Raw genomic sequence first — 27,311 nt, forward strand, 5'->3', positions numbered from 1 at the left:
GGTCCCAGTGAGTGTGGCTGGTGGGCTGAGGAGGTCTGGGGGGTACACAACAGCCAGCTGCAGAGAGGCTTCTTGTAATAGCCATCTTGCGCCCCATGCGTGAAATGAAGGATTTATACCTTTGCTTTCATACAAAATATCAGTCTAGCAACAGGTATGCACTATTGTGATGTGGGTGGCCTTTAAGCACATATGGATTTCCACAGAAATCAAATATAAGCCTGAGGAAACACTTATCTTAAAATGTTCACTTGTTCAGGGGCTGGAAATTACATGGAATTCTTATCTGATATTTTCCTAACAGGCAGCTCTTACTGTATTCCCAGGGCAGCAAGAAAAAAAGCCGCCTCAGAAGAGCACTGCCAAATGTAATTGTTCAGCCCCTGGGGCTTGAAGGCATGTTCTGCTTCCCACCTCTTTGTTCCAGGGTGGCCCCGCCTGCCTTCCTCTTTGTTAACTCCTCATGCTCAGCTCCCCGGCACCCCAGCAGGGGCTCCTCTGTGTGGGGGGCTTCTGCATGCTGCCCTACAGTAGCTTGGGAGTAGGGACTTGCCTCCTTGCTTTCCTGCTTTAAGTTGTATCCATGGGACAGGAGGTGGAGCCGGGCAGAGGTATTTCACCTAACCACTAGCTCTGCTGCTCACACACGCTCCAGGACATGACAGTGTCCACTGTGCCAAAGAATAACTTGAATAATCATGGGAACTGCAGAACACATTGCTCAATTTTCTGCGATAAAACTGCTGCTGCGAAACAGCCTGGAGGTAAATAGAAGCTTAATCAAACAAAGGACATTGATACATCGATTAAACAAGTTATTCTGTTCCCAGTCACATGTACAATATGGTCTCAAACATGTGGGACCATTCATACCCTTCAAGTTAACTCTCTAGCCCCTTGATTCTTTCACAGAGCAACAGGAAAATGGCTTAGGTGCTTAAGGATCTTAGGGAAAGGCCCAACAGACTGAGAGTAAACACAAAGAATGATATCACCTTACTATGTGCATGGGAGGGGAGCTAACTTAGATAGCCTAAAGCCAAGAAAACCATGGTCTCGGGGATAGTGATGTGTCTTTCTTGACTCTCGGGCAACAGCCTTGAATGAGGTTTCGCACAGCACCGTTTTCATGTTGTTTTCAGTTGCAGGACATCTGGGTACCTGGTGAGGACTGAAACTGTGTAAGTGGAAGTAGATTGAGTGGAGCACTGGAGTGTGCAATGCCAGAGAGGATTTAGGGTGCTGCATTTAGCTCTGTTTTTTTAAGGGTCAAAAAGCCTCATAATGGTGCAACCCAGCTAGCTATGACCCCAGCATCTGTGTAAATTTTAAACTGTGTTTCCAGTCAAATACATAAAGTGATTGCAAAACCTACCAATAGACCAGCAAGATTTGAGTCAGTGTTTGTTTATGGCCAAACGTGCTGCTAACCATGCTCACTAAACTTCCCAGGAGCATGAGGCAGCCTCAAAGTGCTTCAGTATTGGTACTTTGGAGCAGGTCACACACCCTAGCTGGTTGCAGTCATGCTGGCAGGAGGGGTTGTTGCTTCTGCCTGCCCAGGTATCTGCCCCTTCATGACTGCAGGCTTAGCCACTCGTGTGAATGGTACCCAACCTGTTCAGCCAAAACATGATGGCCTGCCAAGAGCCTGCTGCACACTCTGTTTACTTGGACATGGGCCAGTGTGGGATGAAAAGGTTCAAAGGAGAAGCTGAGCTCGCTGTTCAGAAGTGGTTGTAAGCTCTGTTGCAGGAGTGGGAGAGGAGAGGGGTGAGATGGATGAGAGCAGTTGAGGGCATGGTTGGCACAACTGTGTCCAGAGAGGTGGTATCTCAGGTGCGGGATTAATCCACCCTCAGGTCTCCCTCAGGTCTTGATGAGGGAGAAGACGTGGTTGGTCTACTGCATCCTCTAAATCCCATGCAAGTGAATTGGGTGCTGAATTGTCCTTACAAGGTGCGCCAGCAGCCAGGGTCTGGAGGGATGTAGGTACAACCTAGTCAGAGCTTCCTTCAAATGGGAAAAGGGAGGCTATGGTGGCCATGTGTCATTGCTGATTCTTCCACACATGGGGCCAGGCTAATTTGGAGCGATGAGCTTGGATAGAAAAATCATCAGCTCTTTGATACATTATCCATGGAAGTGTACAGAAAGTGGGAAGTAACAGCTGCTGGTGGCAGAAGTTACAGCTGTGTGCATTATTTCTTCCAAATGGATTTTGAGAGCAGAGAGTTTCAAACCCCAATAATAATGATATAAAGAGTGATGGTTTGGGGTTTTTTTATTGTTAAAGTGCATTTGGACCAAATTCACAGCTCCCAAATGGCAGTTTCTTTGTCCTGCTTCCTTTGCATCTACTAGCTTCACTGTTCTCTTGTAAAGTGGTGGATGGCTTGGCAGGAATCTACCTGGGAAAGACAAAAAGTGACAATAACTTGCAGAAATTGAGGGAAATTGTTGAGAAATTTTGAGGGAAAGCATTTCTGGTTTACAGGAGGAGAATGTAGGTCTTGCAGAACCTGAGCTGCTGACTCATTGGTCTGCAGAAGCCACATGCTTTTCTCTGGACATGCTATAATGTCCACTGCCCTATCCCTCTAAATGGGCAAATAGAGGGAAGGACAGAGGTTACCAGAGGTGCCTAGTGTCAAACATGTGAGAGTGGACAACTGGGAGTTACTATGTAGACAGAAAGCAATTGATGTTTTGTGGATAAATTAGTACTTCTTACGGTGTTTTAACATGATGCAAGGTCATCAAGACAGTGTGAAATTCTGATTTTTCACGTTTGATATTATGTATATATAGATAGGTATATATAAACAAAGCAAATACATATGGGTGTTCCATATCTACTCCTATACAACAGTGGATAATGGGTATACAAGAAAGTGTAGATCTGATTTTAAAGTGCTTATTGCATCAATCTCACTGAGTCAGTGGAATTCAAGGTCACCCTGTGCTTTACAAGATGACCTCAGCATCTTGCAAAATTGAGCTTCTGTGAAGAAAATATTTTGTTTGCCATTTGAGTCATCAAGAAGAGCTTCCACGTTGATTCCGTGCATAAGTGCATAAGAGTGCATAATGAAATAAGAAAGAATAGTTTTCAGGAATGCTGAAAAAAAAGTGAATTTCAGAATAAAAGCAAGTCAACCCTATGGTTGTAGTGTTTTATTATCAAAATCAATTAAGACAGCAGTTTGTCCCTGAAGAGATAGTTAAGCAAATACATTAAAATTATTCAAGCGTTCAAATTTTCCCTCTTCCTTCCTTTTCATTCCCTTTATAAATATTGTGTTAGTTGTCTTTTCTTAAGAATTACCTGCAGAAAATAACATTGCCCTTGTGATATTTGAGAATAACTGATAGAGAGCAAGTATCTGGGGCTTTAAGGATGTTAGGGATGAGTAAAATGTAAAACCAAAATGAAGCAGAATAGTATGATTGAACTAGCATGTATAATAATTAAAACCAGATATTGCACGTTTAGTGTAGATTATTTCTGTCTCATATGATTTTGTGTAGGTTTTTCATCATCCATGTTATTTCATTTGTATTTTCTTTTCCTTTCTAGTACCCTGAATTGATGGTTGCATCTTATAACAATAATGAAGATGCTCCACATGAACCGGATGGGGTAGCCTTGGTGTGGAACATGAAGTTCAAGAAAACCACACCAGAATATGTTTTCCATTGTCAGGTAAGACTGAGGAAGCCATTGGTTATATGCTAGGCAAAAGAGTTTACTACATAGTGCATCTCCCCACTGTTTATATGAAAAGGTTAAGGTCAAAAATAGGCATTTTAGTAAAAGTACAAGTGACAGTCCAGTGTTTTTAGAAGGCAACCAGCCTTCTCCAACAAAAGCCTGTCAGGACTGCATGTCGTTCTTTGTCTATTTAAAACAGTCCCTAGGAGATTTAGTTCATAAATCCCTCACACTTATGAAGTAACTGTGGTGTACCACTTCCTCATCCAGGCAGTTACACATGCTTTCCCACCCACGTTAACTTCCTCGCATCCTCTGCACTCAAGCTGCCTACCCTTGCCTTGGTTCTGCTCAATATCATGTTTTGCCTTTAAAATTGGGTAGTAAACGTCACATTTTTGGACATGCGTCTGACTTCCAGCTTGATCAAAATGGTCTCGATTACAAGAACTACTCCACCAATTCCTAATTCCCGTTTGACTGTCCTTTAGGTCAGCAAAATAGTGCTTCACTTCACTCAGTGCTACTTTACAGTCACGCTGGTTTAGAAGTTCATGGACAATTACAAAATAATTGAGTGGTTTATTTCTGTATGTCTGTTTAGTCCTCTTTTGCCACTGCTTTTGTGTGTGAAGTGGCACAGCCTCGTATTGACAGAAGTGTTCAGCTCACTGGCTCTATCTCCATGAAACTGTCCAAACTGTGGAACAGGGCTTGGGCCAGATTTCAAACCTCTTCATTAATATCCCTCTGTAGTAATTAAATACAGGATAGTGGTATTCAAAAAGCCATATGGAAAAGTTTCAGCAAGTAAAACTTAACAATCAGAGATTAGTAAAACGCAGATAATTCTGTGGTAAAAATTGCTTCTCTTGGAAGGATATGTATTACCTGTCTAATTGTGTAAGCTAAGTGTCATTTTACATTCGAGGACCAAACATCTTTTTGAACTAAGTTTATGTTTGGACTTGGGTACATTATCAGATGTAACATAGTGGGAGGGAGTTGCTGGAATTGAAGTTGCTGCTTCAACCTGATTAAGTAACCTTTAATTCTGGGCATATTTTTCTAATTTGCTATGCTGAAAAACTACTTCACAAGGAGTTTAGGCCTGCAAATGTGCCATACAGATTTATGTACGTGTGTATATATGTATGTGTGTGTGTTTGTGTATTACCTTTGAAATGAGGACTTGTATTTGCCTGGATATCATATTCGGCAGCCAATGTGTTCTTTCAGACTGGTTAAGACCTTAGCTCAGATCCCATGTTCAGATTCTTCTATGATGTACATGCTGCTTAATGTTTTGAACAAAATTTTCAAGAGAAGAAATGGCATTTCTAGGAAGAATAATCCTTAAACTAGATTGATTTTGCAAGATAATGAGCAGATTTGGGGTAGCCCTTCTAAGCACACAGAGGAAGATTGACTAAAGACATAACAGTTTGCTCCATTAATTTAAAGTTCTATCTTGATACTCTTAAACAGAGGAGGTATGACTCACTGCATGGAAAGCAATGAGACAGGCTACCCTTGCCATTAGAAAAACACACATAGGACAAAATGGTGGCCAGGAATTTGGCATGGCTGAGCTTCTGTCTAATCCTCACATTTTTGGATGTGCCCCTTTTTAGAAATGGAACTTTAAAACCTGTGAATTGAGAGACACGTATGACACTGTGCTTGCACATGTATCCTGGATTCATGCTCTTTCAGCTAAAGGACATCAGTTCTACCCATGGGAACTACTTATTTTCTTTTCAAACTGACCATAGATAATTTGCATTTAAATCCATTATGAGTTGGATCTGTCTTTGAATCACCATTATAGGGCTTTCGATGTGGAATATCTTCTGTGCATCTTCAGATCAGATGGGGATACCCACGTATGATTAAATGGGGAAGCAAAAAGTACACAACTTGGTCTCTTGAACACAGGTTTGTTCTAACTGACTCAGATGGAAAATAAGAAAAAAATAGCATCTTAGCTCAGAGTCTGGATTTCAGTTCTATAGATCATCATGTTATTCTGTTAGTGGAAACAGACTGTATTATTAGTCAGCCCCATATCATTTATATTACCATTTTGCTACAGAAACATTCCCTTATTCAGTCCTGATCCAGTTATTTCTCTAGGCCTTCTGAGAGAGAGGCCCAATTTTATTTCACAAAATGCATGACCTTATAACAGTCCAGCCCAACAGCTAGAGATGAACGCACACCTTATTGTTATAGCTAGGTTACCCAGATATGATAAACACAGTACTTTGAGTGTACTCAAATAATTGAGTGTACTCAAATTTCCACAATAGGCCTCTATTTTCCTTCCCAAAGACTTTCTGCAAAAAGTGGTCTCAATAAATCCTACAGATGCTGACTAATACACCTTTTTCCTTTCAATTTTTGGGGCTCAGAGAGCAAGATACAAGGAAGTAGAAACTCATTTCAGGTGTGACTGTCAATGAGCTTTTGCAAGCCACTTCTGAGAAACCAAATCAATAAATAGGTTTTTGAAGCCATTTCTGAGAAACTGCTAAGAAATTTCACCTCAGGAATTCTGGTAACATCAGTAGAGATAGATCTGTGAAGCATCTCTGGACAGCTGAAGAGCTGGCTGGAATGCAGCAGGGAGAACTTCAGATACCAATTGTGCTAATTTGGTAAATTTTTGAAGCTAGAACCCTTAATGTTTTCTTGTCTTTCCTGATATATTATCCAGATTTAGGTGAGATGAGTACCATGGAATTTCTTCGTTTTCTTTACCTCTTTCTGGGACTGTTTTTAATCTAACATAGGAGAATGTGAAATGCTGAAAGTTGCCAGAACCAAGGAGCTTCAACTAAAGTTGTCTATCAGCCATGACAGACAATGATGTAAAAATCTACTGGCAAGGACATTTTTGCCTAACTCCAGTCAGCAAAATATTTGATTTCAGTCCTCAAATGTGAGGAGTGGTATATTCTGTAAATATGAAATTCTTACCCAATTTCAAGTCATATGAAATTGTTGGCTCATTAGTACAATTTAAGTAGTAGTAAATTTCATAGCTCTACAACATGTTGTGCTACAAATACTGGGTTCAATTTTAGTTATTATGCATTAAAGGAAAAATGACAATCAGCCAAGTGGACATGTTTAGTCACTAATTCATGTGTACTGCCATGTGCTCTATCAGATGCTTTCTAAAATGAAACAGTCCTGCTGGCTTCTACTCTCACCTCCTATGGAATATTTTTTTCTACATGTTTTATTTTTGCCTTTCTTTGGGTTTTTATATTTCTGCTTCATGTGCTGACAGTATTTTAGCTGTGACTCCCAAATTTTTTCCTCTGTAGCTCATCATACATCTCTTTACCACAAGGTTAGAAATAGGAAAACAGGGAAGAATGAGGGATTGGACAATTTTTTCATTTGTTTTCCTATGCAAGCAAAAATTGTTGTCTCAGAAGCAACGTTGGAATGAAAGGGTGATACCATTTGCCAAAGGAATGAATGCTCAATGCTTTCCTTAGGTAGTGAGAAATAAATGGAGCATGCAGTTAATACTGCAGAGTGCAGACTGGGAATATCTTTGTAGGGAAGAGTCAGGAATATCCTCTTCCCCCATGCTGGAGCATAACATACTATTGGTGTAATCCAGAGCATTCCAAAGGCAAGACACATGCCTTTCAGAAGTACTTCATGAAACCCTGCAGATGAGTCATCCCTAGTTGGGTTGGTTTGGCAGTATCCAGAGATGGAATGAATTCCAGCAACAACATGGAAATTGCATTGAATATCCCTTGGTTTAGTTGGGAGAATTTTAAGCAGTGGTTCACACTGCTTCTCTCAGCTACTGCTGGTCTGTGTTTAGGTGGGGGTGACAAAAACAAAAATAGTATCTCACAGTTATTGATGATCTGACTCAACATGTGCTCAATCCTGTATTGATTTCTGGAATGCACGGGGCTGGCGTTCTATGTGAACATTCCCATACCATTGATTGATAGAGTAGCACGAACCATATTTCTCAATATTTCTGTCTTTTTCAGAAAGTGCTTTTTATGTTCTTAATGTGTTTTTTTTCCCTGAACATACAAATAAAAATCTACATTACCCATTAATTATGAGGATTATTTGCACTACTCATCATCTCTGCCCATGATGTTGTTTCTGTTTCACAGTGGTCTGACCTAAGCTTTCTAAGCCAGAGTTACCTGAAGAAGTATCTGAAACTTTGCAGCCACATATCTGGTCAAATGAGGCAAATGAGAACTCAGAGTTTGCAGTAGATGGGCTAGCAGATAATAGTCTGAGCTTTATACCCCTTCTTCCAGCAGGGCCTGTTAGCATGTGTACAGCACAGCTCTTCTATCAGATCTCATAGCTTCTGGGTTAGAGCTGATCTGCAGAGACAGAAGTCAGAAGGAAAAGAAATAATCAGTGTATCTAAGGGACTTTAGGGTATTACAAACAATTTCCTTTCTTCTGGAACTAAAGAGGGGTTATTAAAGTTGGTTGAGGTATCTGGATCTCAGCCTCAAACATTCATCATTTCAGGAGAGGAGGGGTAGAGGAAGACAGCTAAAGGTATTAGTTTCATGCAAATAAACCAAATTGAATGTGACTTTCTGATTTGGAGGGCTCTGCATTGTGATTGGAAAGTAAAGAATTCTGCTTTACTACACCCAATCTAATGATAACAGAAATAAAAAAAATACTACATTGACTGTCTTTTGATTTATTATGGATTATTTCCTGATCTACTAATTTCCTCTTTGTCAGCTATGTCTTTTCCAAATGTCTCGAAAGGACAGTGAGAAGTACAGATCTGACACTTTGAAGCAACTACATTCAGTGTATTTTTAAAGAAGGAGAGCAGATACGAAGTAGCTTTTATTTGAGGAAGCAGTAACCATTTAAGAGTTCTTTCAAGGAGTCAGATTGACTTTTAGCATAATCACAAAAATATTTCAGCAGTATATCACTTTCAATAGCTGCAGCTATTTCTGTCCTTTTCCTAAAATGCCATGCAGTCAGATTTACTTGGTTAGTTCCATCTTTTTACTAAACTGTCAGGTTTTTTGTGGGAAAGGGGATTTGTGTTCTGTATTTTAATTTCAAGAAAAGCTGTCCGTGCTTGGAAAATACTGGTGGATTGGGTACAGAAATCAGCTACTCAGCTGCACCACAAAATGTTTCATTCTCCCCTAGCTTTTTTGTAGTGGCTTCCATGCACTGCCATTAAGTTATGTGTTTGACCACTCTTCATTGCTTATCCTGGTGTGGTCTTTCCCTTTTCAACTAAATGGATGGAGTCATAAATGCATATCTTAGAATTAGATGCATTGAGGTAAGAGAAAGGCTATATTTAGTGGCTGATATTGGCCAGAGTTGCCTTATTTTTTTTCCTGATTTGGTTCCTTTGTTGTTGTCTGCTCTTTCAAAATCAACATAAATTCCTTCAGATGTGCTTTTTTCTCCAGCAGCCTGCCTTCTAAAGGTGCTGAGCGCCCAAATCCACAAGACTTGTGTGTGGAACAGGCTGAGGTAAAAGCCTGAATGACTAATATCCTCCTTTTCCCTTGTCCTTGAGTTTCCTTCTCTGTGGAAGCCAAACTAGAGCTCAGTCTCTAAAGAAAAGAAATACTACAAGAAGTTTAGGAAAGTCCAGAAAGTATGGTTGAAATACTTAAAAAATGAAGAAAATTTTCTCTTTTAGTTATAATGGTGCTTTTCTACAAAAACTTCCTCACCTTGTTAGCACTGACTTTCAAGCAGGGATTCAGCTCTTCAGAGACATAAAAGAAATGAAAGACTCTGAACTCCCTCTAAGCGTCACAGAATTCCCTAAGTAAAATCAATCCAAAGAACCAGCGTGTCCAGTTCCAGAGCTGACTTATCTAATTCCTCAGTTTCTAGTGAGAGAGGGTATCTGTGGTCAGTCTTTAAAGGGCTGTAAATGTCAGAGAAGACATGTGGTTCTGAGATGACTGCAAATTTTCCCAAAAAAACCACAAACCCCTTCTTTGGAAGAGAAAGTTTTTTCCAAACTGAATTTCCCCATGACCCTATGATCCTAAACATGAATCAGATTCTGCCTTTTTTCAAAGTAGTTCTCTGGTGAATGGACCTCTGAATGTCTGCCTGTGAAGACACTGAGATAGCTGTCATAGTGGGAATACCTCAGCACCCAGGGTCCCAGATGTGTTGCAGACTTTAATAGCACATACCAAAATATTGTCAATCATACCAAGGAGGGCTTCTTCAGCAATAAAGGGGCTGTTTTGTTTTCATTTCAGTTTTGTTTCCTGCTGTACATCATTGGTAGGATGACCTTTGTGGAGCTGTGTAGAGCTCTGCTGTGCCTTTTCTCTGGGACACTCTGTTGCTCTTACATTTGTGCCTACATGGTTATCTCCACACTGTAATAGTTAATGCAGATGCGTAGTTGCGCCATTCTGAATTACAGTTTGGGGGAAGTTCTAACTCTATGACTGGGGGAGAAGAAGAGTTTACCATTCTGAATTACAGTTTGGGGGAAGTTCTAATTCTAACTCTATGACTGGGGGAGAAGAAGAGTTTCAGCTACAGCTTGTGATAGAAGGACATACTTATTCTGTTCCTGTTTCAAAACTTTTGTTCTCTGCCATGTTTCTGTTTGGAATAGAGCACAGTTTGTAAGAAAGAGCCCATGTCTTGTCTCTTAGGCTATTGTTTTAGATTCTTCCCTCTGTTCTCAGCTGATACCAGTTGTCTTTTTTTGCTCCTCCCATTGGAGGATACACCACTTCTAGCCTTTGATGATTAAAAGTAACTATCACTTGGCCTAAGATTAGTGCCCCAATACTTGTGGAGAGATTGTGTGTGAGTCAGTAGAAGTTACACCCACACATCTGAAGGCTAAGTGTAGTACTTGGAAAATGGTTTTTGGTGTCTTAGGTGAGAGACCTGCATGCAGCAGATTTGTAGAGGGGGACAAACAGGACCACATGTATGAGGGACGGAGTGTCCTGTCTCCTGTCAAAGGCTTTGGTGGGGGAGGACAGAAAAGGCACTGAAAATGTGAAAATGCATATTCTGTCTTGGGTGCCACAATGTCTTAGTCAGTCCTGAAATCACCAGTCTTGCTTTACTGCTGAAATGCTGCAGCCATTAGCGTGGAATCTACTAGCATCTGCAGTTCAGAACAAAGTATGCCATGTTTTCCACATAGCCCTTCACCTTTCAGTCCTAGAATCTCTTAAAACTGACTTATTTCCACAAAACTCAATTCATTATTTAGACTAAAGGAATGTCACAATGTTGCATACCTTCCCTTGGGTTTTAACTGTATCTTTCCAAACCCTTAGCAAAGCTGATTTTTCCATGATGGCTTGGATCTCTTGCTGTCTTGTACAGAACCCTGAAGAGCGACACACCCATCAGAGCTAATTTGTATAACAAAATAATTGTACCCCGTGTCAGTCTGTGAAATGACTGCTAATACAAAAGGTGGGTGCACTTCCCCATTGGTAATTAACAGTCTGAATTATTTGAGGACTGTGTTTATACATACAAAGTCTGCTAGCAACAGAATGCTCCTTTGCTTAGAGCAAGGCTTAAGACAGATCACCTTCCTCATTTGAAACTGAGATTTCAATTATGAATCAAATAATTAGGAAATGACAGCTTTTCTTGTCTTGGATAGAAAATTTCAGGCGGTTCTCACTTCTAAGACTTTTTTGGAGTGAGTAGATGTCATACACTTAAATGACACGCTGTCACTACTAGCAATAGCATTGTGCTTTTTCCAAGTGTGAAAATAGAGATTTGTAATGAACCTGTACTTAAAGATGCTATTTCTCTTCCTAAAGTTCTGTAGTCTTCCTTTCAGACCAAATATAAAGAATATGTTGGCTACTTGATACAGCAAACATTGCTTTTTTTTTGTTTGTTTGTTTAAGTTTCTTTATTTCACGGATAACTTGCATTATACCTTTCTGAATTACTGGCATCTAATATGCAATTTGGAGAAAGCCTAACCTTTGAATTTGCCGAGTTAGAAATGCAGTATTTTTAAACTTTAGCTAGCTAAGGGCAAAAAAAAATATGTCAGTCAAAAACTATATTTCATAAGAGAAAATTATAGTGATATTGATGGTTTGCCAAAACCTCAAGCAGTGACAAAATCCACAGTGTCCTGAAAGAGATGCCTTTGCAAAACCATTCCTTTGCAGATGGCTTAGATTATTGATACTTACAAACACATGACATTATTCGTTTGACTCAGAGTTTTGAAAATCTCCTTTGATAAAAAAATGCAGATTTGTCACACTATCCCAAAATTGCAGAGGAAAACATCACCAAATCCTGCAATTTTTCCTGGGGTTGTTTTATAGTTTAGAAGTTGTTGATTTGGTTCCATTTCAACATAACCTAGTGTAAAAAGGAAGGAAGGGAAAAAAGAGCCCAATTTTCCTTCGTTGATACGAACTTTTTTTTTTTTTTTTTTGTATATTTGAAACTCCCAGTGCTAAAAGGGTTTTAGGTGAACAAGAAATGCAGGATCAGATGTGAAATCAATAAGTCACTGAGATCCTTCCACCGAACTTTTTTCCATAAAGGATGTAGAATACCATGCAATTCCCTAGCTGCACTGCAAATGATGGATAAACAGCCATAGGCATGACTTTTCTGTTTGGGTTATGTAACTGTTCTCAGTGCAAACTACTTGCAATGAAGAGTACATTTGGTCCAAATTCAAGAAAATCATTTCACCTCATGATTTTTGTCTCTGTGGGAGCTCTATGTGAGGAGTGAAGCCTCTTTCTGTATTATCTGGCACAAAATATAAAACAGTTATTCTTCTAAATTGCTGTAAAAGGCCCCAGACACCAAGGAATCCATCATTACAGCCCAGGATACAACTGTCCACTGCCTTAGGTTTAAAATCAACAGTTTTCCGCCCTCTGCCCCCATGGCTGGATGACTGACAAGTACTTCCTTAGAAAGAACTTTTGTATATGGACGCCATTGATTTAATGATGATTAACACTCCCAGCTTCCCACAAAGGGAAGGCAGAAGCACGTGCCACATGGCTGAGATGCTGATATTATCCTTGGAAGATGTTTCCCGTGGGGCAAAAAGAAAGAAAAGCTAAAGTAGAATTATTTTAGCGTAAGATGACAAGCAAACGTCCTACATGCAAGAAGCAATATGCTTTTAACAATTTGTCTTACTGGAGAGATCAGAGTGTTTTCATTATCTCTACAACAAAATGTGCCAGAGTGTGTTAGGACCTGTGATTAATTCATTTTGATTGCTCTTATAACACTGTTTAGTGTTTTTGTAGCTCAGAAAAAATATCAATTCCACTTCAATTCCATATTGTTCATGAACATATACTGAGTCACCAGTCATTTCATGGAGAGAAAAACATGCTTAACATTTGTTATCTCATGTTTACATCTGTAAATAAATAAAGTAGGCCAAATTTAGACTGGAGTTGTGCAGAACTGCTGACATAAGTTTTCTGGGATAAATCCATTTTTCCTGGCAGGATAAAGATGCATTATAAAATGTCCCATCACTGATGCAAGTGAATGACCCAGGGATGCTGGTTTTTGAGCAAGATGTGGTCCTCTGATACTCCAGGAGTCAGCAACTGTAGGATGGCATAACTATACTGATTTAGTGTTACTAAGGTTTTGACCCTGAGACTGGAAAACACTTATCTCAACCCTTCCTCCTCTACAAGACTACTTATGGAAAAAAACTGTAGAAACCAAGCAGCATAACCTTGCAGGTGACGAAAGCAGGATGTGAAATTTCAGAAAACTAAGGTCTGTTCAGAGAAAGGGGAATTAAAAATTGTCTATAATGGGTTTCATTTATTCCTCTGTGATCTTAGCTGCTTCCTAATGCTCTATGAGTGCAGAGCTAGGCTACTGATACTAGGATCTCTACCGTAATTTACTGTAGGAGACAGGAACAGTGTGAAAGCAGCCCATGCTTCCACCCTCATTCTTAAATACAGACCCGCCTGTGTCCACTTCTGTTTCCACTAGATAGCTGTTTATTTGTGCCTCTCAGTTGCTCAATCTCCACATCTATGTGCAATAATTAATTAATTTTCAATTATTTTCAATTATTTCCAATTAAATAGTGACACTACTTATAAAGGATACATCAGTGAAAGTGATGGATATGGGCAAACATAAAACCCTCTATTATTAGTCTTCCGATGACTGACATCATCTACCTGGACTTGTGCAAAGCATTTTACACTGTCCTGCACAACATCCTTGTCTCTGAACTGGAGGGACATGGATTTGATGGATGGAACACTCAGTGGATAAGGAATTGGCTGGATGGTTGCACTCAAAAAAGTTGTGGTCAATGTCCAAGCAGTGACCAGTGATGAGTGGTGTCCCCAGGGGTCAGTGTTGGGACCAGCACTGTTCAACAGCTTTATCAGCAACGTGGACAGTATGATTGAGAGCACCCTCAGCACATTCACTGACCACACCCAGCTGTGTGGTTTGGTTGACACACTGGAGGGAAGGGATGCCATCCAGAGGGACCTTCACAGGCTTGAGAGGTGGGTCTGTGCAAGTCTCATGAAGTTCAAGAAGGCCAAGTGCAAGGTCCTGCACCTGGGTAGAGGCAATGCCAAGTGGAAATGCAGGCTGGACTGAGAAGGGACTGAAAGCAGTACTGAGGGAAAGGACTTGGGGGTGTTGGTTGGTGAGAAGGTCAACACGAGCTAGCAATGGGGTCTTCATCCATGGAGACAGTCAAAACCCAGCTACCCACAGTCATCCACAATCTGCTCCATCTGATCCTGCTCTGACCAAGGGGTTGGACTAGACAATCTCTAGATGTGCTTCCCAACTTTGGCAATTCAGTGAGTCTGTCTCTGACACTTCATACTCCTTTTCCCTTCCCTGTCTCTGACATTGATGTGGAAGTCAGCTGGGTAGAGACTGTCTCTAACTCTACAGAGTCTTCCCAGGACCAGCTGAACATCAGGGTGTCTGTCTTTCCTCATAGAATGGAGGTCATTTGCTTTCGGAAGGCCTGAATTTAAAAATTGCTTGTTTAGGAAAGCACTTACCAGTTTACTGGGCTGTGAGCAGGCTTTTGAGTCATTAAAATCATGGAGAACTTAGAAGAAGTGATTACAATTAAGTTCATGGACTTCTGAGAAAAGATGGACTTAAGCAAGTTCTTTCCTCATCTGGGGCTTTAAAGTGTTCTTGGTTGGATGTGTTCGATCTTCTGACTGTGCCTTGGTTCTCATGGCCTTTGCATTTCTTGTGGGGGTTTGGACTCTGTGCTACACTTGAGATTTATCTGCAACTCTCTTAGAAGCAGCTGTGACTACTACACCCAGCTTCACAGGCTGAGTTGTAGATAATTGTTCCTGCAGCATCTGTACTGATTTCTAATTCATCTGTGGCTTCACATAGTCTGGTTGATCAAATACATTGGTTTGAGGAACTGCTGCCATAGAAACCACAAAACCACCACCGCAGCACGAGAATAACTTGTGTTTCTATTCCTGTTCTCCAAGTCTGGAATTTGCTATCTCTGTGGGTCCTCTGAAGTCTGACTCTGGTATTTCCAGAACTTGCCATCAAGTGATTATCTGTTGTGCTTTCACTGTGAGGAGAAGAGTCCAGGACACCAAAATCCCAGCCTAACCCATACCTCAATCCCTGGGGGATCTCTTCTACTTCTGCATAGCGTTAGGTGGGAACACCTCTGGATACTTCTTAAGCCTCACTCCTGAGGCCTGGTCTTGGTTCCAGCAGGAAGGAGGTTCTGCCTGGAGAAGTGTGCAGCAATAAGAAGCTTAAGTCCTTAGACAAATGGCTGGGGCACTTTATGGGGATGGAGCTGAGCTGCCCAGACTACACCTATGTTCTGTATCAGATAATATCAGAGAGATTATATGCAGAAGTAATTCGGGAAGCATGACCAACATGCCTGGACTTGTCCCTCACAGCCAGGTTCCCCAGGTAATTGCTGGACAGAAGTGGCTTCACCTTCAGAGATGCTTTAGGAGTTGACTAACTGCAACACTTACAGAAGGCTTTAGTTTGCATGACATTTTGAGTATGTGCTTCTCTAGATCCGATTTCATTTGCAGTGCTTGAAGTTTATCTGCCATTTCTGACCACTGCACCAAGTAAATTTGACAGGTAGTGCTATTATTTGCTCAGTTCTAGAGGCTTTCATCAGACTGAGATGCTTTAGTAAGGATTTTGTTACAAACCCATCATAACAAAGTAGTCTCTGTGCCACAAAACTGGCAGCTATAGTTAGCGGTGGTGGCAGGCAGTGACACCATGACCCATGTCCGAAGCTGGCTACATGTATAGCAGCTCTGGTCCAGAAGCCTTTGGCTAATGCTGAGCTGAAACCAGTGAGCCCTGCTGCATGCAAGCTGCATGCCAGACTGCCATGCTCAAGCTGACGCATACCATCTGCTCCAAATTGTGGGCAGCCTGCGGAATGAGTGGGAATGGCAGAAGGTCTCTGTGCTCCACCCACAGACACATGCCCTCAGGCTCCAGGTCTGAAAGGGTGCTGTATACCCATCACTTGTCAATAATTTAATCAAAACAATTAAGAGTGCTCATGAATAACTGTTAGAGTATCATGACCTAAATAAAATAGACAAAGCAAGGAAGTGCTTGCTTCTCCAACATGCAGGCACACAAACATTAATTGTTTGACCCTGCAATCTGATAAGCAGCCAGGTCCTAATCAGAGAAAACAAACATATTGGGGTACTTGATATCTAGGTAGTTGGGTGGAAAGTAAACTTTATCTTGATGTGCTGTTGTTATGAAATTACTCCTTATTTCTCCAGGCTTTAATCATCTCATCATCAGTCTAACAGAGCCAGTATGATGCTTGGCAAAGACTGTATTCTGAGGCTTGCATGTGTGTGCAGTAATTCAGGGTCGCTGAATCAATTGCTTGTTGCAGTTGTGGATAAAGGCATGCAAGATCGTCCTGTATCACATTTGAGAAGTATCAGGATTATCTGTGTTTGCAGTACAGCAAGCAGTTTTTGCTGCTTTTCTGAGTCACCGTGACACTGCTGAATTAATAATAACAGCAAATGCACTTTCCAAAAGGGCTGAAGTGTAGATTCCCTTTTGCAAAGGCAGCTTGTGGACATTTTTCCTGATTATTTTTCTCTTGTAGTTACATGGCTGAACCTGCAGTTACAGAGATGAAAGCAGAAAGCTCCAGCTTTCTGCTCTATTTAAAGTGAAGTCATAAGGCTGGATATTGCCTTTCTGCAGACTTGGGCAGAGTGCTCTGATTCTACTGCAATGCTCAGATGTCAGCACTGAGGTTAGATGTCAGAGTTACCTACCCTGTAAACTAGGCTAAGAAAGGCTGAGTTTCCTGACATACTCTTTTCCTTCTTTTTAAAGACTTAGTACTTTTTCAATAAAAATAAATTTAATTTGTGGCTACATTTCAGCTCCATTGGTTTGATGGTATAAGTGGAGCAATACCAGCTTTGGATTTAGAGCAGTCGTGTGGCTGAGTCTCTCTGTGCATCTTTCATGTGGTCTGGTGAGACATTCTTAGAATCCCCAAACATTTTTGAAGATCCTAAACTGGAGACATTCACAATTCTTCCCTCCCTTTCTACCATTAATCCTTCATGTTTTAAAAAGCACTGAAGTTAAAAAAAAATAAAGCAATCTGTTCTTTCCCCTCCATACTCTTGTAAATCAAAGGGATAGATGTCGACACACACCATAACCAAGTATAAACTTCCTTTTTTTAATTAAACAGAATTCTGACATTTGGTTTGAAGAAGTGTTTGTTTGGTTTTATTTATTTTTTTTTAATATGTGAAGGATGTCAACTACTTTTATTTTATTTTTAGTAGAGATGAATTTTGTATGGTACCACAAATAATCTCTAGCACAAAATCTTTCAGATGTTATTTCATAGTTTAATAGGAAGACAGTTGGAGGGGAGCAATACAGAAGTGTTAGAATTTGAAGCTTTTAGAATTAAGAGATAAGCTCTTTTGTAAAGGTTTTTGTACACATAAACCATGTTTTAACTTCCTTTTCAAATTTAATTTCAAAACTAGCTGTAATTCTGTTGCTATTCTCTCTCCTGTTTTCTTATTACTACTAATTATACTTAGTTATATGAAACACAGAAATATCCAAATTCACAACAGCAGATAGCAAAAATAAACAGGACTCTTGGAAGGAACACAGCTATTTCAGTGTACAATACCAGGTATATCAGTAGCCAGAGCAAAGTCACCCTAAAGTTGCCTCTTTCAAGATACCTCACACCTTTTGTGGTGAAGAAAGGATGTTATAGGGCCCTAAACCAGAGAATCAGTGTTCAGATCTGATACTGCTACTTTCCATGATTATTCTCAGTCCATGACCAGTCAGAAAAAAAGGGCTTTATTTAGTAATTCAGTTGCTCTTTTATTTCTAGATGATGGCTCTAATCCACCTTTGCAGTTGAAGTATATCATCCATATGATGTATGGGGCTAGATATATGTGTGTATAGCAATGCAGGAATTAAATGGTCTCCTGATTGCCTGACCAGAAGAAGGTTGGGCAGCTCTCAGAGGGACTGTGAGTACTTAAACTCTTTAAATGCTGCTCTTGATGAGCAGGAGTGAGAACAAAAGGTTATGAGTAAGTTGCATGTGTACTTCTGGCCTTCCTCTTTATTTATTTATTCCTCAGGAGGGCAGACATAAGTAATCAGAGTTTCAGTCCCTGTTCTTCGGTTCCTGTGGATGAAGGACTATGAGTTTGGCATCTTCTCATGGTTTTAGCTAAGGAGCAGTACCACAGCTTTGTCCCTGTGCTCTCAGTCCCTCAAGCATTGAAAAGGATCTGCCACTTCAGTAAGAGGGCCACCCGTGTCCTGCGGTGCATCAGGCACAGCATCGCCAGCTGGGCAAGGGAGGGGATTGTCCTGCTCTGCTCTGCACTGGGGCGGCCTCACCTCAAGACCTGGGGGCAGTTTTGGGTGTCACAAGATGAAAAAGACATTAAATTGTTAGAGAGTGCCCAGAGGAGCACCGTGAGGATGGTGAGGGGCCTGGAGGGGAAGCTGTATGAGGAGCAGCTGAGGTCACTTGGTCTGTTCAGCCTGGAGAAGAGGAGACTGAGGGGAGACCTCATTGCAGTCTACAACTTCCTCATGAGGGGTAGAGGAGGGGCAAGTACTGGTCTCTTCACTCTTGTGACCAGTGACAGGACTCAAGGAAATGGCATGAAGCCGAGTCACGAGGGATTTGTGTTGGATATCAGGAAAAGGTTTTTCACTCGGGGTGGTAGAGCACTGGAACAAGCTCCCCAGGAAAGTGTTACAGCACCAAGCTTGACAGAGTTCAAGAAGCATGTGGACAAGGCTCTCAGGCACATGGTGATTCTTAATGGGTCCTGTGCAGGGCCAGGAGTTGGACTCAATGATCCTGATGGGTCCCTTCCAACTCAACATATTCTACGATTCAATAATCTCAGCTGCAAGTTGATTTCATTGCCTGCTGTTTCCTGTGTCAGAGTGATCCACAGCAGCATGCCACTGATGGTCGTGCTTTTTCACATGCATGTGGTCAGCTAGAAAATCCACCCAGGAGCTTCCTGAGAGCCTGCTGCAATATAACCTGTATTCTGGAGCCTAGAAATGTCTGTGAACTCCTCAGATTGCTTCTTCCCACTGACAAAGTATTGTTTTGAGATACATCTGGTGTCAGGCGGAGGCATATGGCACCAGTATGGCAGTGCTGGCTCCGGGGGTGGTTTCCTGCAGAAGAGGTCTGGCTGAAGGCAGTAGTCTTTGCCTATTGAGAGTTATTATTATTTAGCACCCCAGTCTTTGTGAACTTGTTCAACTGGTGGCTGGGCAGAGTGCCATCTGAGCATATAGACATGAGCAGAGACAGCCAAGTCTCCAGGGCCTTACACACATCAGATGTGGGTACTGAGGTCAGGCTTCTCACTAAGGAGAAGCTAAATGACTGTCTGTCCCAAGCACGTGTACCTGTGGTTGACGGGATATGCCATCATTAATCCAAATCTGGGCCGTATTAAGGTTCCAAAATGAAAAACAGCTTTCCCAGCCACTTGAAGTGGGCTGGGGGCCTGTTTGGATCAGTGGATCAGTGCATCAGTGGGGAGGGTGGGAGGGAGGGAAGGAGCAGGGAGGCAGAGATGGCTCCACAGTGCTCCTCCCTATGGGCTGAGGTGATGTGACCCCTCACCAAGGCAGGGGTCAAAGGGTGCTGCTTTCCTAACCTGAAAGGGACCGAGTCTGGAGAGCTGGCCGGATAAACGACACGTACACCGATTCGATTAAGCATCGAACTCCCTTTATTGTTCAACTATGCAAGCTTGTATCTACTTTTTGCAAAGATTCACGCCCAGTCCCTCCGGACAGCCTCTAATCAGCGGGGGAGAAGACCAGTGTATACCTTGCCAAGGACTCTCAGGGCTGCCTGCAGCCAGGTGCTTTCCAGGCCTGCCTGCAGCCAGGGGCCTGTTCAGGGGCTTTTCCTCAGCAACCCTGGGTTGTCCAATCTTTCCAGGGGTATCATATGCCCCTGTTCCATAAGGAATCCCTCTACACTAACCCAGATTGCAGACCTCTCCAAGGGCTGGGCAACACTTCTGTTCATGAGGCCCAGCCCTCTCTTTGCTGTAACAAGAGCACAGGCATCTCATGTTTTGTTTCTTAATTATGTTTTCAGCATGGTTCTTGCAGCAGCTGGGAGCAGAAGCTTTAGCATTTGAGAAGCAGGATTGCCTGTTTGCCGGGCAAAACCCCCAGTTTACCAGCCTGAGCTCTCTCTTATGCTTGGGCAGCGCATGTAGGAACATGGAACTAGGGTTTGCTCCTTTGGCCCTTGGAGATCTACTCGCCTCTACAGAGAGGCAGAGCATGCACAGGGGATGAGGCAGCAGCACCAGTATTGTGGCCCCACTAAGAGTAGAACATCTGGGTGGAAGATCACAAGGCCAGAAGTACCAGAAGTACTTTGGTAAGGCCACTGAGAAAGCTAAGGAGAGACAGAGAAAGCAAAATCCTGTAGGCTGTATTTGCATAGAGGGAGAAAACTGAGCATTAAGCTAAAGTAAATACTGAAACGATTCACTGCACAGTGCCATTCAGAGAAATGCAGATGACCAGACACTGGGATTTTGCCTGTCTCTTGTGGGTCCCGGCAGTTGCTCAGACAGACGCTCTGTAGCACCCATAAAAAGATAATGCTGGGAATCTCCTAGTCTAAATGCTGCTTTTCTACTGTGAGCACTAAACTCCTTGTGGAATTGCCTTCTGACTTGATTCCTCCTACATTTACTTATGCGCTGTTGCCAAATACTGTGAAACTAGCTTCTTCTGTCCTCTGCAACAAGTAACTAAGCACCTGCAGTATAAAATATTCCTAACTGAAAAACTGGGAAACTTTACCATTGCTATTGGAAAGTGCCGTGAGATTTCCCTAGAAGGGTGTGGTAGAAGTGCAACCAAGGATATGCTGTTATTTTAAAAACCTGACCATGTGCTGGTTCCTCCCCCTTTGAAGTCAGTGGCAAAGCTGTTTTAGAGGAGTAAGACTACTTGAACAGGCAAACAAGAGGCAGCCTGGGGGCAGAAGAGGCTTACAAGGAATGGTTTCTGCTGCTGTCCTTGAGCACAGAGCTGTTCAGACAGACTGGAGACCTGTCAGCCACTCTCTCCCATTAAGACTAAGAAATGAATGCTTTTCAAGTTATTAAATGAATGGGCTTGATCTTACAGCCCTTACTCATCTGAGTACTGCCATTAATTTTAAGAAAATAATCACTATATTAAGTGCTATGGAATCCTTAAATTGTTAAATTCTAATATTTGACAGAATTCTTTATTGGATAGAAAAATAATGCTGACATAATTAAAAGGATATGAACATTTCACCTTTTGAAGACTGCAAACTACTTTGGAGCAAATTGTAAAACTAGAAGCAGTGCAGAGAGCTCAAGCCCATGTCATGTCTGTGGGTTATTTTTGAACTTTATGAAAAACATACTTTAGCAGTTTCTATCCTGACCATTCAGCTGTATTCTGGCATTCTAAATGCAAAAACATGCTAACCATGAAAGCAGAACGTTTAAAAATACACTGTCCACTTGGCTTCTTTGCCCTGCTTCAGAGTCTCCCAAGTTTGTTTGGGACAAACTTGGGAACTTTGTTGTGGAATGACTGTTTGAATTGGGGTTTCTTAAAATACATGTGGAGCCTTGTAGCTGCCGTGGGGTGTACACAGTGGTGGATCTGTACTATTTTAAAATCATCTGGCTATTTCACTTCATGTAAGAATATCTGTCAGCTCAGTTATAAGGAATGAGAGGGGTTGATTAAAACAACTCATGAAGCCATTAAACAAAGAGATAAAATGTAGAACATGTGCTGTAGGGTCGTTTTAATTATAATGTGGGGGGATCTGTGGAAACTGGATGGCAGCTGCAGGGTAGCTGAGTTTTAAACCCCTCTTAATAGCACCTCCATCCTGCTTCTTAGGGGTGGGGTTTCTTTTCTGTAAAGCTAGGTCCTTTGGAAATGGTGTTTGGAAGGTACCTCTCATTGCTACGACTGACCATAATGGAATTGCTGTGCTCAAGCACTTAGATATGGACTAAAATAGGCATTTATGTACACTAATCATCTAGTCATTAGGTGCTAGACTATGTAACATCAGAGAAATGTATGCAGAAGTGTTAGTCAAGGGGGAAGGTATAAAGATGTCAAGTGAACAGCCATGAGAATGCAGAGAAAGTGGGGAAGAAAAAAAGTAATGGCAGCTTTTCTCATTGTCTTGATTATCTTAGTAGGTCAAAAAACCCCTTACAGCTGTATGCTATAAGTATGTCTGTTAAGTTCATTTAGCATATAATCTGGCTTTAAGCAATTGATAGCAGGCAGCCACATGAGTTCAGTAAAAACTATTTAAACTTCCCATTTTGCGTTATTCTTATCAACCTAGTTATAGGCATCAAGAGTTAGCATAATTAATTCTAGACCTATCAGAAGTGGTTTCAAGCCTCTTGTGAGTTCAAATCTGCCTGTAGCCATCAAAATCAGCATGAGGAGCAGTAAGGAAAGGAGGCAACACATCTGCCCGTGTCAAAGTTTTTGCAACCCCATCCATCCACTTCTGCCAGAGACAGGGCCATTACATAGGTAGACATTGGGTCTAGTTCAGCTAGACAGCTCCAGTGTTCCTAATGCAACAAAGTTTGCTTAAATGTCTGCCATGCTTCTTATGCAAATGAAGTACAGTAATTTAGTTAACCCTTTGACACTGAGTAAAGTGTGTTCCCACATAGGAACACCAACACTTCAAAACACTATCCAGTCATTAAAATATAAAAGAAGATTTGCATAAAACAAAGACATAACATCCACAACCAATTACATAAAAATGGAAAATAATTCTTGAAGAAGAGCATGGAAGACTTGGAGTTACTGCTTCTTGCTCTTGGCTGTAGCTTGTTGGCACATGAAGGTTCTGGGGACTGTTCCCTTGAGCACTTCAGCTGTTGCATGTTATTTTAAAGACACTGAAAAGTGGTAGTTGGGATAGATAACCACCTCCATACTGGCTTGTGCGGCACTCTACCAGGTAGCCAGGGTAACCGTCACACCAGTCTGGCTCCTTAGCATCCCCAGCTAAAGAAAATGTACAAAGACAACTCAGCTGCCATTAGGATGAGGAAAAACTCAGTTCTGCTTAAACAATGTAAAGTGAAGTGTGGTTCCCTTTGTTCTTGGAAGACCTTGGTGGCAGTGAAATCAGTCATAGAATCCAACAATGACACACAGCTTGTCAGCTGATTCTCTCAAGACAGCATACCTTGAGGTGAACTTTGGAGGGTCTTTCACAGACTCGCCTCAAATTGCCTGAGTTAAAAGTTAGAGGAGAAACAGGGGAAGAGCTCTCTCTGATGGGATATCATGGGCCAGGATGCCAGTCTCTGTTTGGTTGGCATCTGGTTAGTTGAAGTTCTAACTTCTGGAAATGAAATTAAGCACTTTACCATCACTGTCATGGAGAGGTTATCTCAGGTTTTTAGCATCATGCTTAGACTCATCCTGTATTTCTCTAGGACCAATGGAACAACACATTTTAGGGTCAAAGTTAGCTCTTTGCATGTGTCCTGTTGGCTTTAGTAGAATTACTGGTGTGCAAGGAGTATGAATGGAGTTCATACAGCGATTCCTAAAATACAAAATGCTAATTACAGTATGCTTCCCTAGGGAGAGAGTTGAAGATGGCTGACCACGTAACCCCTCTCTTTTCTCCCGCTTTTATTCCAGTCCTCCGTGATGTCGGTCTGTTTTGCCCGCTTTCACCCAAACCTGGTCGTTGGTGGAACATACTCTGGCCAAATTGTCCTGTGGGATAATCGCAGTCACAGGCGCACTCCGGTTCAGAGAACTCCCTTATCTGCTGCTGCTCACACGGTAAGCATAAAAATCACCTCCTCTTTTCCTTAGAGGAGATGGTCAGCAGGGAAAGGCAGCTGCCTAGTTGTGTCTACAATGGTGGTTGCCACACAGATGAAAACGTAAGTGTGGTCCTTGAAGGGAAAAAAGTAGCTATGAGAGGTGAACAACCACCTCTTGTAAGTGCTTGATCATCATACTTTGTACAGTCAAGTCAGGACATTATTTTCCTTTCCAAGGAAGAAGGCAGGGTTAAGTTCAACACTTGGGTGAGGCACCTTTGTGCCAGCACAGTGGCACTGTAATTCTTGTCCCCATTGTCTGTAAAGAGAGCCAGACCACTGCAGAGGCTGTATGTCTATCAGTCCAACGTGGCAGGCAATTAGAGTCATTATTGTTGTCTTGGTGTATGCAAATTTCTGCATTGAACCAGACTTTGAGGGTCTCATAGTGAATTCCTGTAAGCACACACTGGTGCCCTTGGAGAGAGTGGGGCAGTTTGCTTCTGTTTTCTGATAGAGCAGTACATAAATCCCTGCTGTGGTCTCCTACTCCAGACAGGGCCACAGGGCAGACTTTGCACACTGAGGGAGAGTTTGTTTCAACACAATGATGCAGGAGAGCATTTTGCTAACGCGCACAGGTACTTGTAGGCAATTAATGATGGTGGCAATGGGCTCTAGTGATGTATAGGAGATAAACAGGCAGAGCAGTAACACAAAATGCCTGAGAAAGAAGAGACTTCGTCTGTGATACAAGGATGATGTCTGTGATGGGAGACTCTCTTACATTGCAAAGTACTCATATTGTGCTGGAGGAAGAGACAAGCCTGGGTTGCCTGCTAAAGTGTCCTCATTGCTATGGCTCTGACATCCAGTCCATCCCACACAAACGTCTAATGCATTCTTGAGCTCTCCTCCTCCAGAGTCTGGGCTTGGGCAGACTCTTCAGGAGAGATGGAAGGTGGAGTATCTCATCCTGGGAGTGGGCTTAGGGCAATTCCTGAGTGGAAAGTGGAAAGGAGGAGGAAAATGTAGAAGTATGATATGAGTGCAGAAAAACACAGATTTTCTGGAACATAAGGAACTGAACTCCACAGAGTACTCTGAGAGATAAGATAATCTTGTTCTAGCAGAATGAAGGATCAAAGTGATAGTACTTTTGCATCTCCAGCTTTTACAATTCTGTGATTCTAATGTTTGGAATTTGCAGATCAAGGTTCAGCTTTCAGTTGACCGTGACAACATAATCCCTGGAGTTAAAAGACAACTCCAGAAACCATGCCATGTGAATTACTGCTAAAGATTCAGTATGGGGCCAGTATTATGATTGCAAGTCTCTTATATTAAAAATTACAGGTGTGCACAGACATGCTTAGTGGGCCAGGCAATACAAATATTGTTCCCCAAATTTCCACTATCATGAATGTTGATGTAATTATCTAATGATCTGTGCCATGGGTTGCAACTTCAACATTGCTTTTCATTTCCCTAATGTTTTTGCTCATTTTGTCGCCAGTAATGTTCAATCTGCATGACAAGAAACAGTCTCTCCTGGAAGTGCAATTTAGAGATGTAGCAGACCAGAAAACTAGTGGCAAGAAACTGACTATCACTGAAAATTGAACAACTGGGACTCAAAATCTAGTGGAAAAGCAAAGATTAATGGGAAGTAATTTGTTTACACTCAAAAATCATTTAAGGCAAAATTGTACCTCCTGGAATTATATATTAAAGCAGTTTTATTATTGTAATAGAAAAATATGTAATGTTTTGCTTTTGACAAATATAAATAAATTACTTTCAGTTGTGGATGGGCACTTTATGTGCTGTCATGGATTGATATAAATAAGTGTTTACACGGTTTAACATGAGGAAATATGATGTTTTAAGGAGTGCTCAGATTTTACAATAAGAGTTGCTTACTTTATGTTCGTACATAGGAATTACTTACATAAACTGTAAATGAGGTCTTGGTTGCAAAAGGCTGGCTTGAATCCTTGCTGCCAAGAAAAAGGATTAAATTAAGACAACACTACTTTAGCGATGTTACTTTTTGTACTGCTAGATACGTGAGCTGAATAGTCATTTTTAATTTGAACTCACGCTGTATGTGAAGAAAGGATTTTTCTCTTTTCTTACTCCTGCTTTGTTTATTTGAAACAGATAGATCATGTGGTTCTCCCTGACTTCAACCTTCCTGAAATGTAGTATCACTGATTACTGCCTGGATTCACCAGGAAAGAGAATTCTACCCACAGCTTACTCACTAATTTCCTTTCACACCCACCACACATCTGCACTTGGGACAACAGGAAATTTTAATTAAGACAAAACCCTTTTGCATGATGATTTCATTTCCAAAATAAATAAAAGCAAGCTGGCAGCAACCCTTTGAAAGGAAGGAGCCTGTTTAGACTTTCTGTTGCATACAGTTGGTTGTCTCCATCTGCTTTCCTTACATCTTTTCATTTCTGCTGTGAGTTTTATTGTGCATGAAATTGATGGCTGGTAGCCCTGATTAAAGCCAGGCCTGACACACTGAGGTGCTGCTGGAAGGACAGGGCTCACTCTTCCCCCCCCCACTAAATATTCTAGATATTCCACTGCTTGCTTTAGCTTCCTCCCACCCACTCTGTCTGTTTGGACTACTGGAGGTCAAAAGCCCATGAAAAAAATAGGTCTGTGCTTATTTCACACATCAGTACGCAGTAATCATGTTTAGCACTGGGGTCATTAGCTTACACTAAACAGCAAGAATGTCCATGGTGGGAGAGTAATAGTGTGAGACACATGTGAGGTACCAGTTGGGGTCCATTTGATGATCTGGGAGAAACCAGGTGCCTGAAAATCTTGAGAGAAAAAAAAAAATGGCATCAAATGGACCTTGTGACTTACTGGTGTGCACAGGTTGCCTCCAAGCACAAGGTACTATTTCAGCAGCAACTGCTTAGGCCATCTCAGTGTGGGCACAAACACTGTTTGTACAGGTGCTGCACCTTTTGCTCTTAGAGAGGGGACATTTACAGGGCCCACTCAGGTATCAAACCTGAGAGCGAGCCAGAGCTCTGAGGATTTCTGCCATTCCCCACTGACTGGGTAGGTGACCTGCAGCTGGATCTTGAAGT

The 27,311-nt window shown here is 41.6% G+C and overlaps 1 protein-coding gene across 6 annotated transcripts in view; it reads left to right on the forward strand.

Annotated features, from left to right (window-relative positions):
* DYNC1I1 (dynein cytoplasmic 1 intermediate chain 1) overlaps positions 1 to 27,311 on the forward strand; it is a 174,060-nt gene that overhangs the window by 102,089 nt on the left and 44,660 nt on the right. For all 6 annotated transcript variants that reach the window (XM_008629916.2, XM_008629918.2, XM_008629917.2 and 3 more), the window contains 2 exons: positions 3,581 to 3,706; positions 24,056 to 24,202. In XM_008629916.2, coding sequence (XP_008628138.1) covers positions 3,581 to 3,706; positions 24,056 to 24,202 — 273 coding nt within the window. The remainder of the gene's footprint in view (positions 1 to 3,580; positions 3,707 to 24,055; positions 24,203 to 27,311) is intronic.

This window comes from Corvus brachyrhynchos, unplaced genomic scaffold, assembly GCF_000691975.1.
Source record: "Corvus brachyrhynchos isolate BGI_N302 unplaced genomic scaffold, ASM69197v1 scaffold142, whole genome shotgun sequence".
NCBI lineage: Eukaryota > Metazoa > Chordata > Aves > Passeriformes > Corvidae > Corvus > Corvus brachyrhynchos.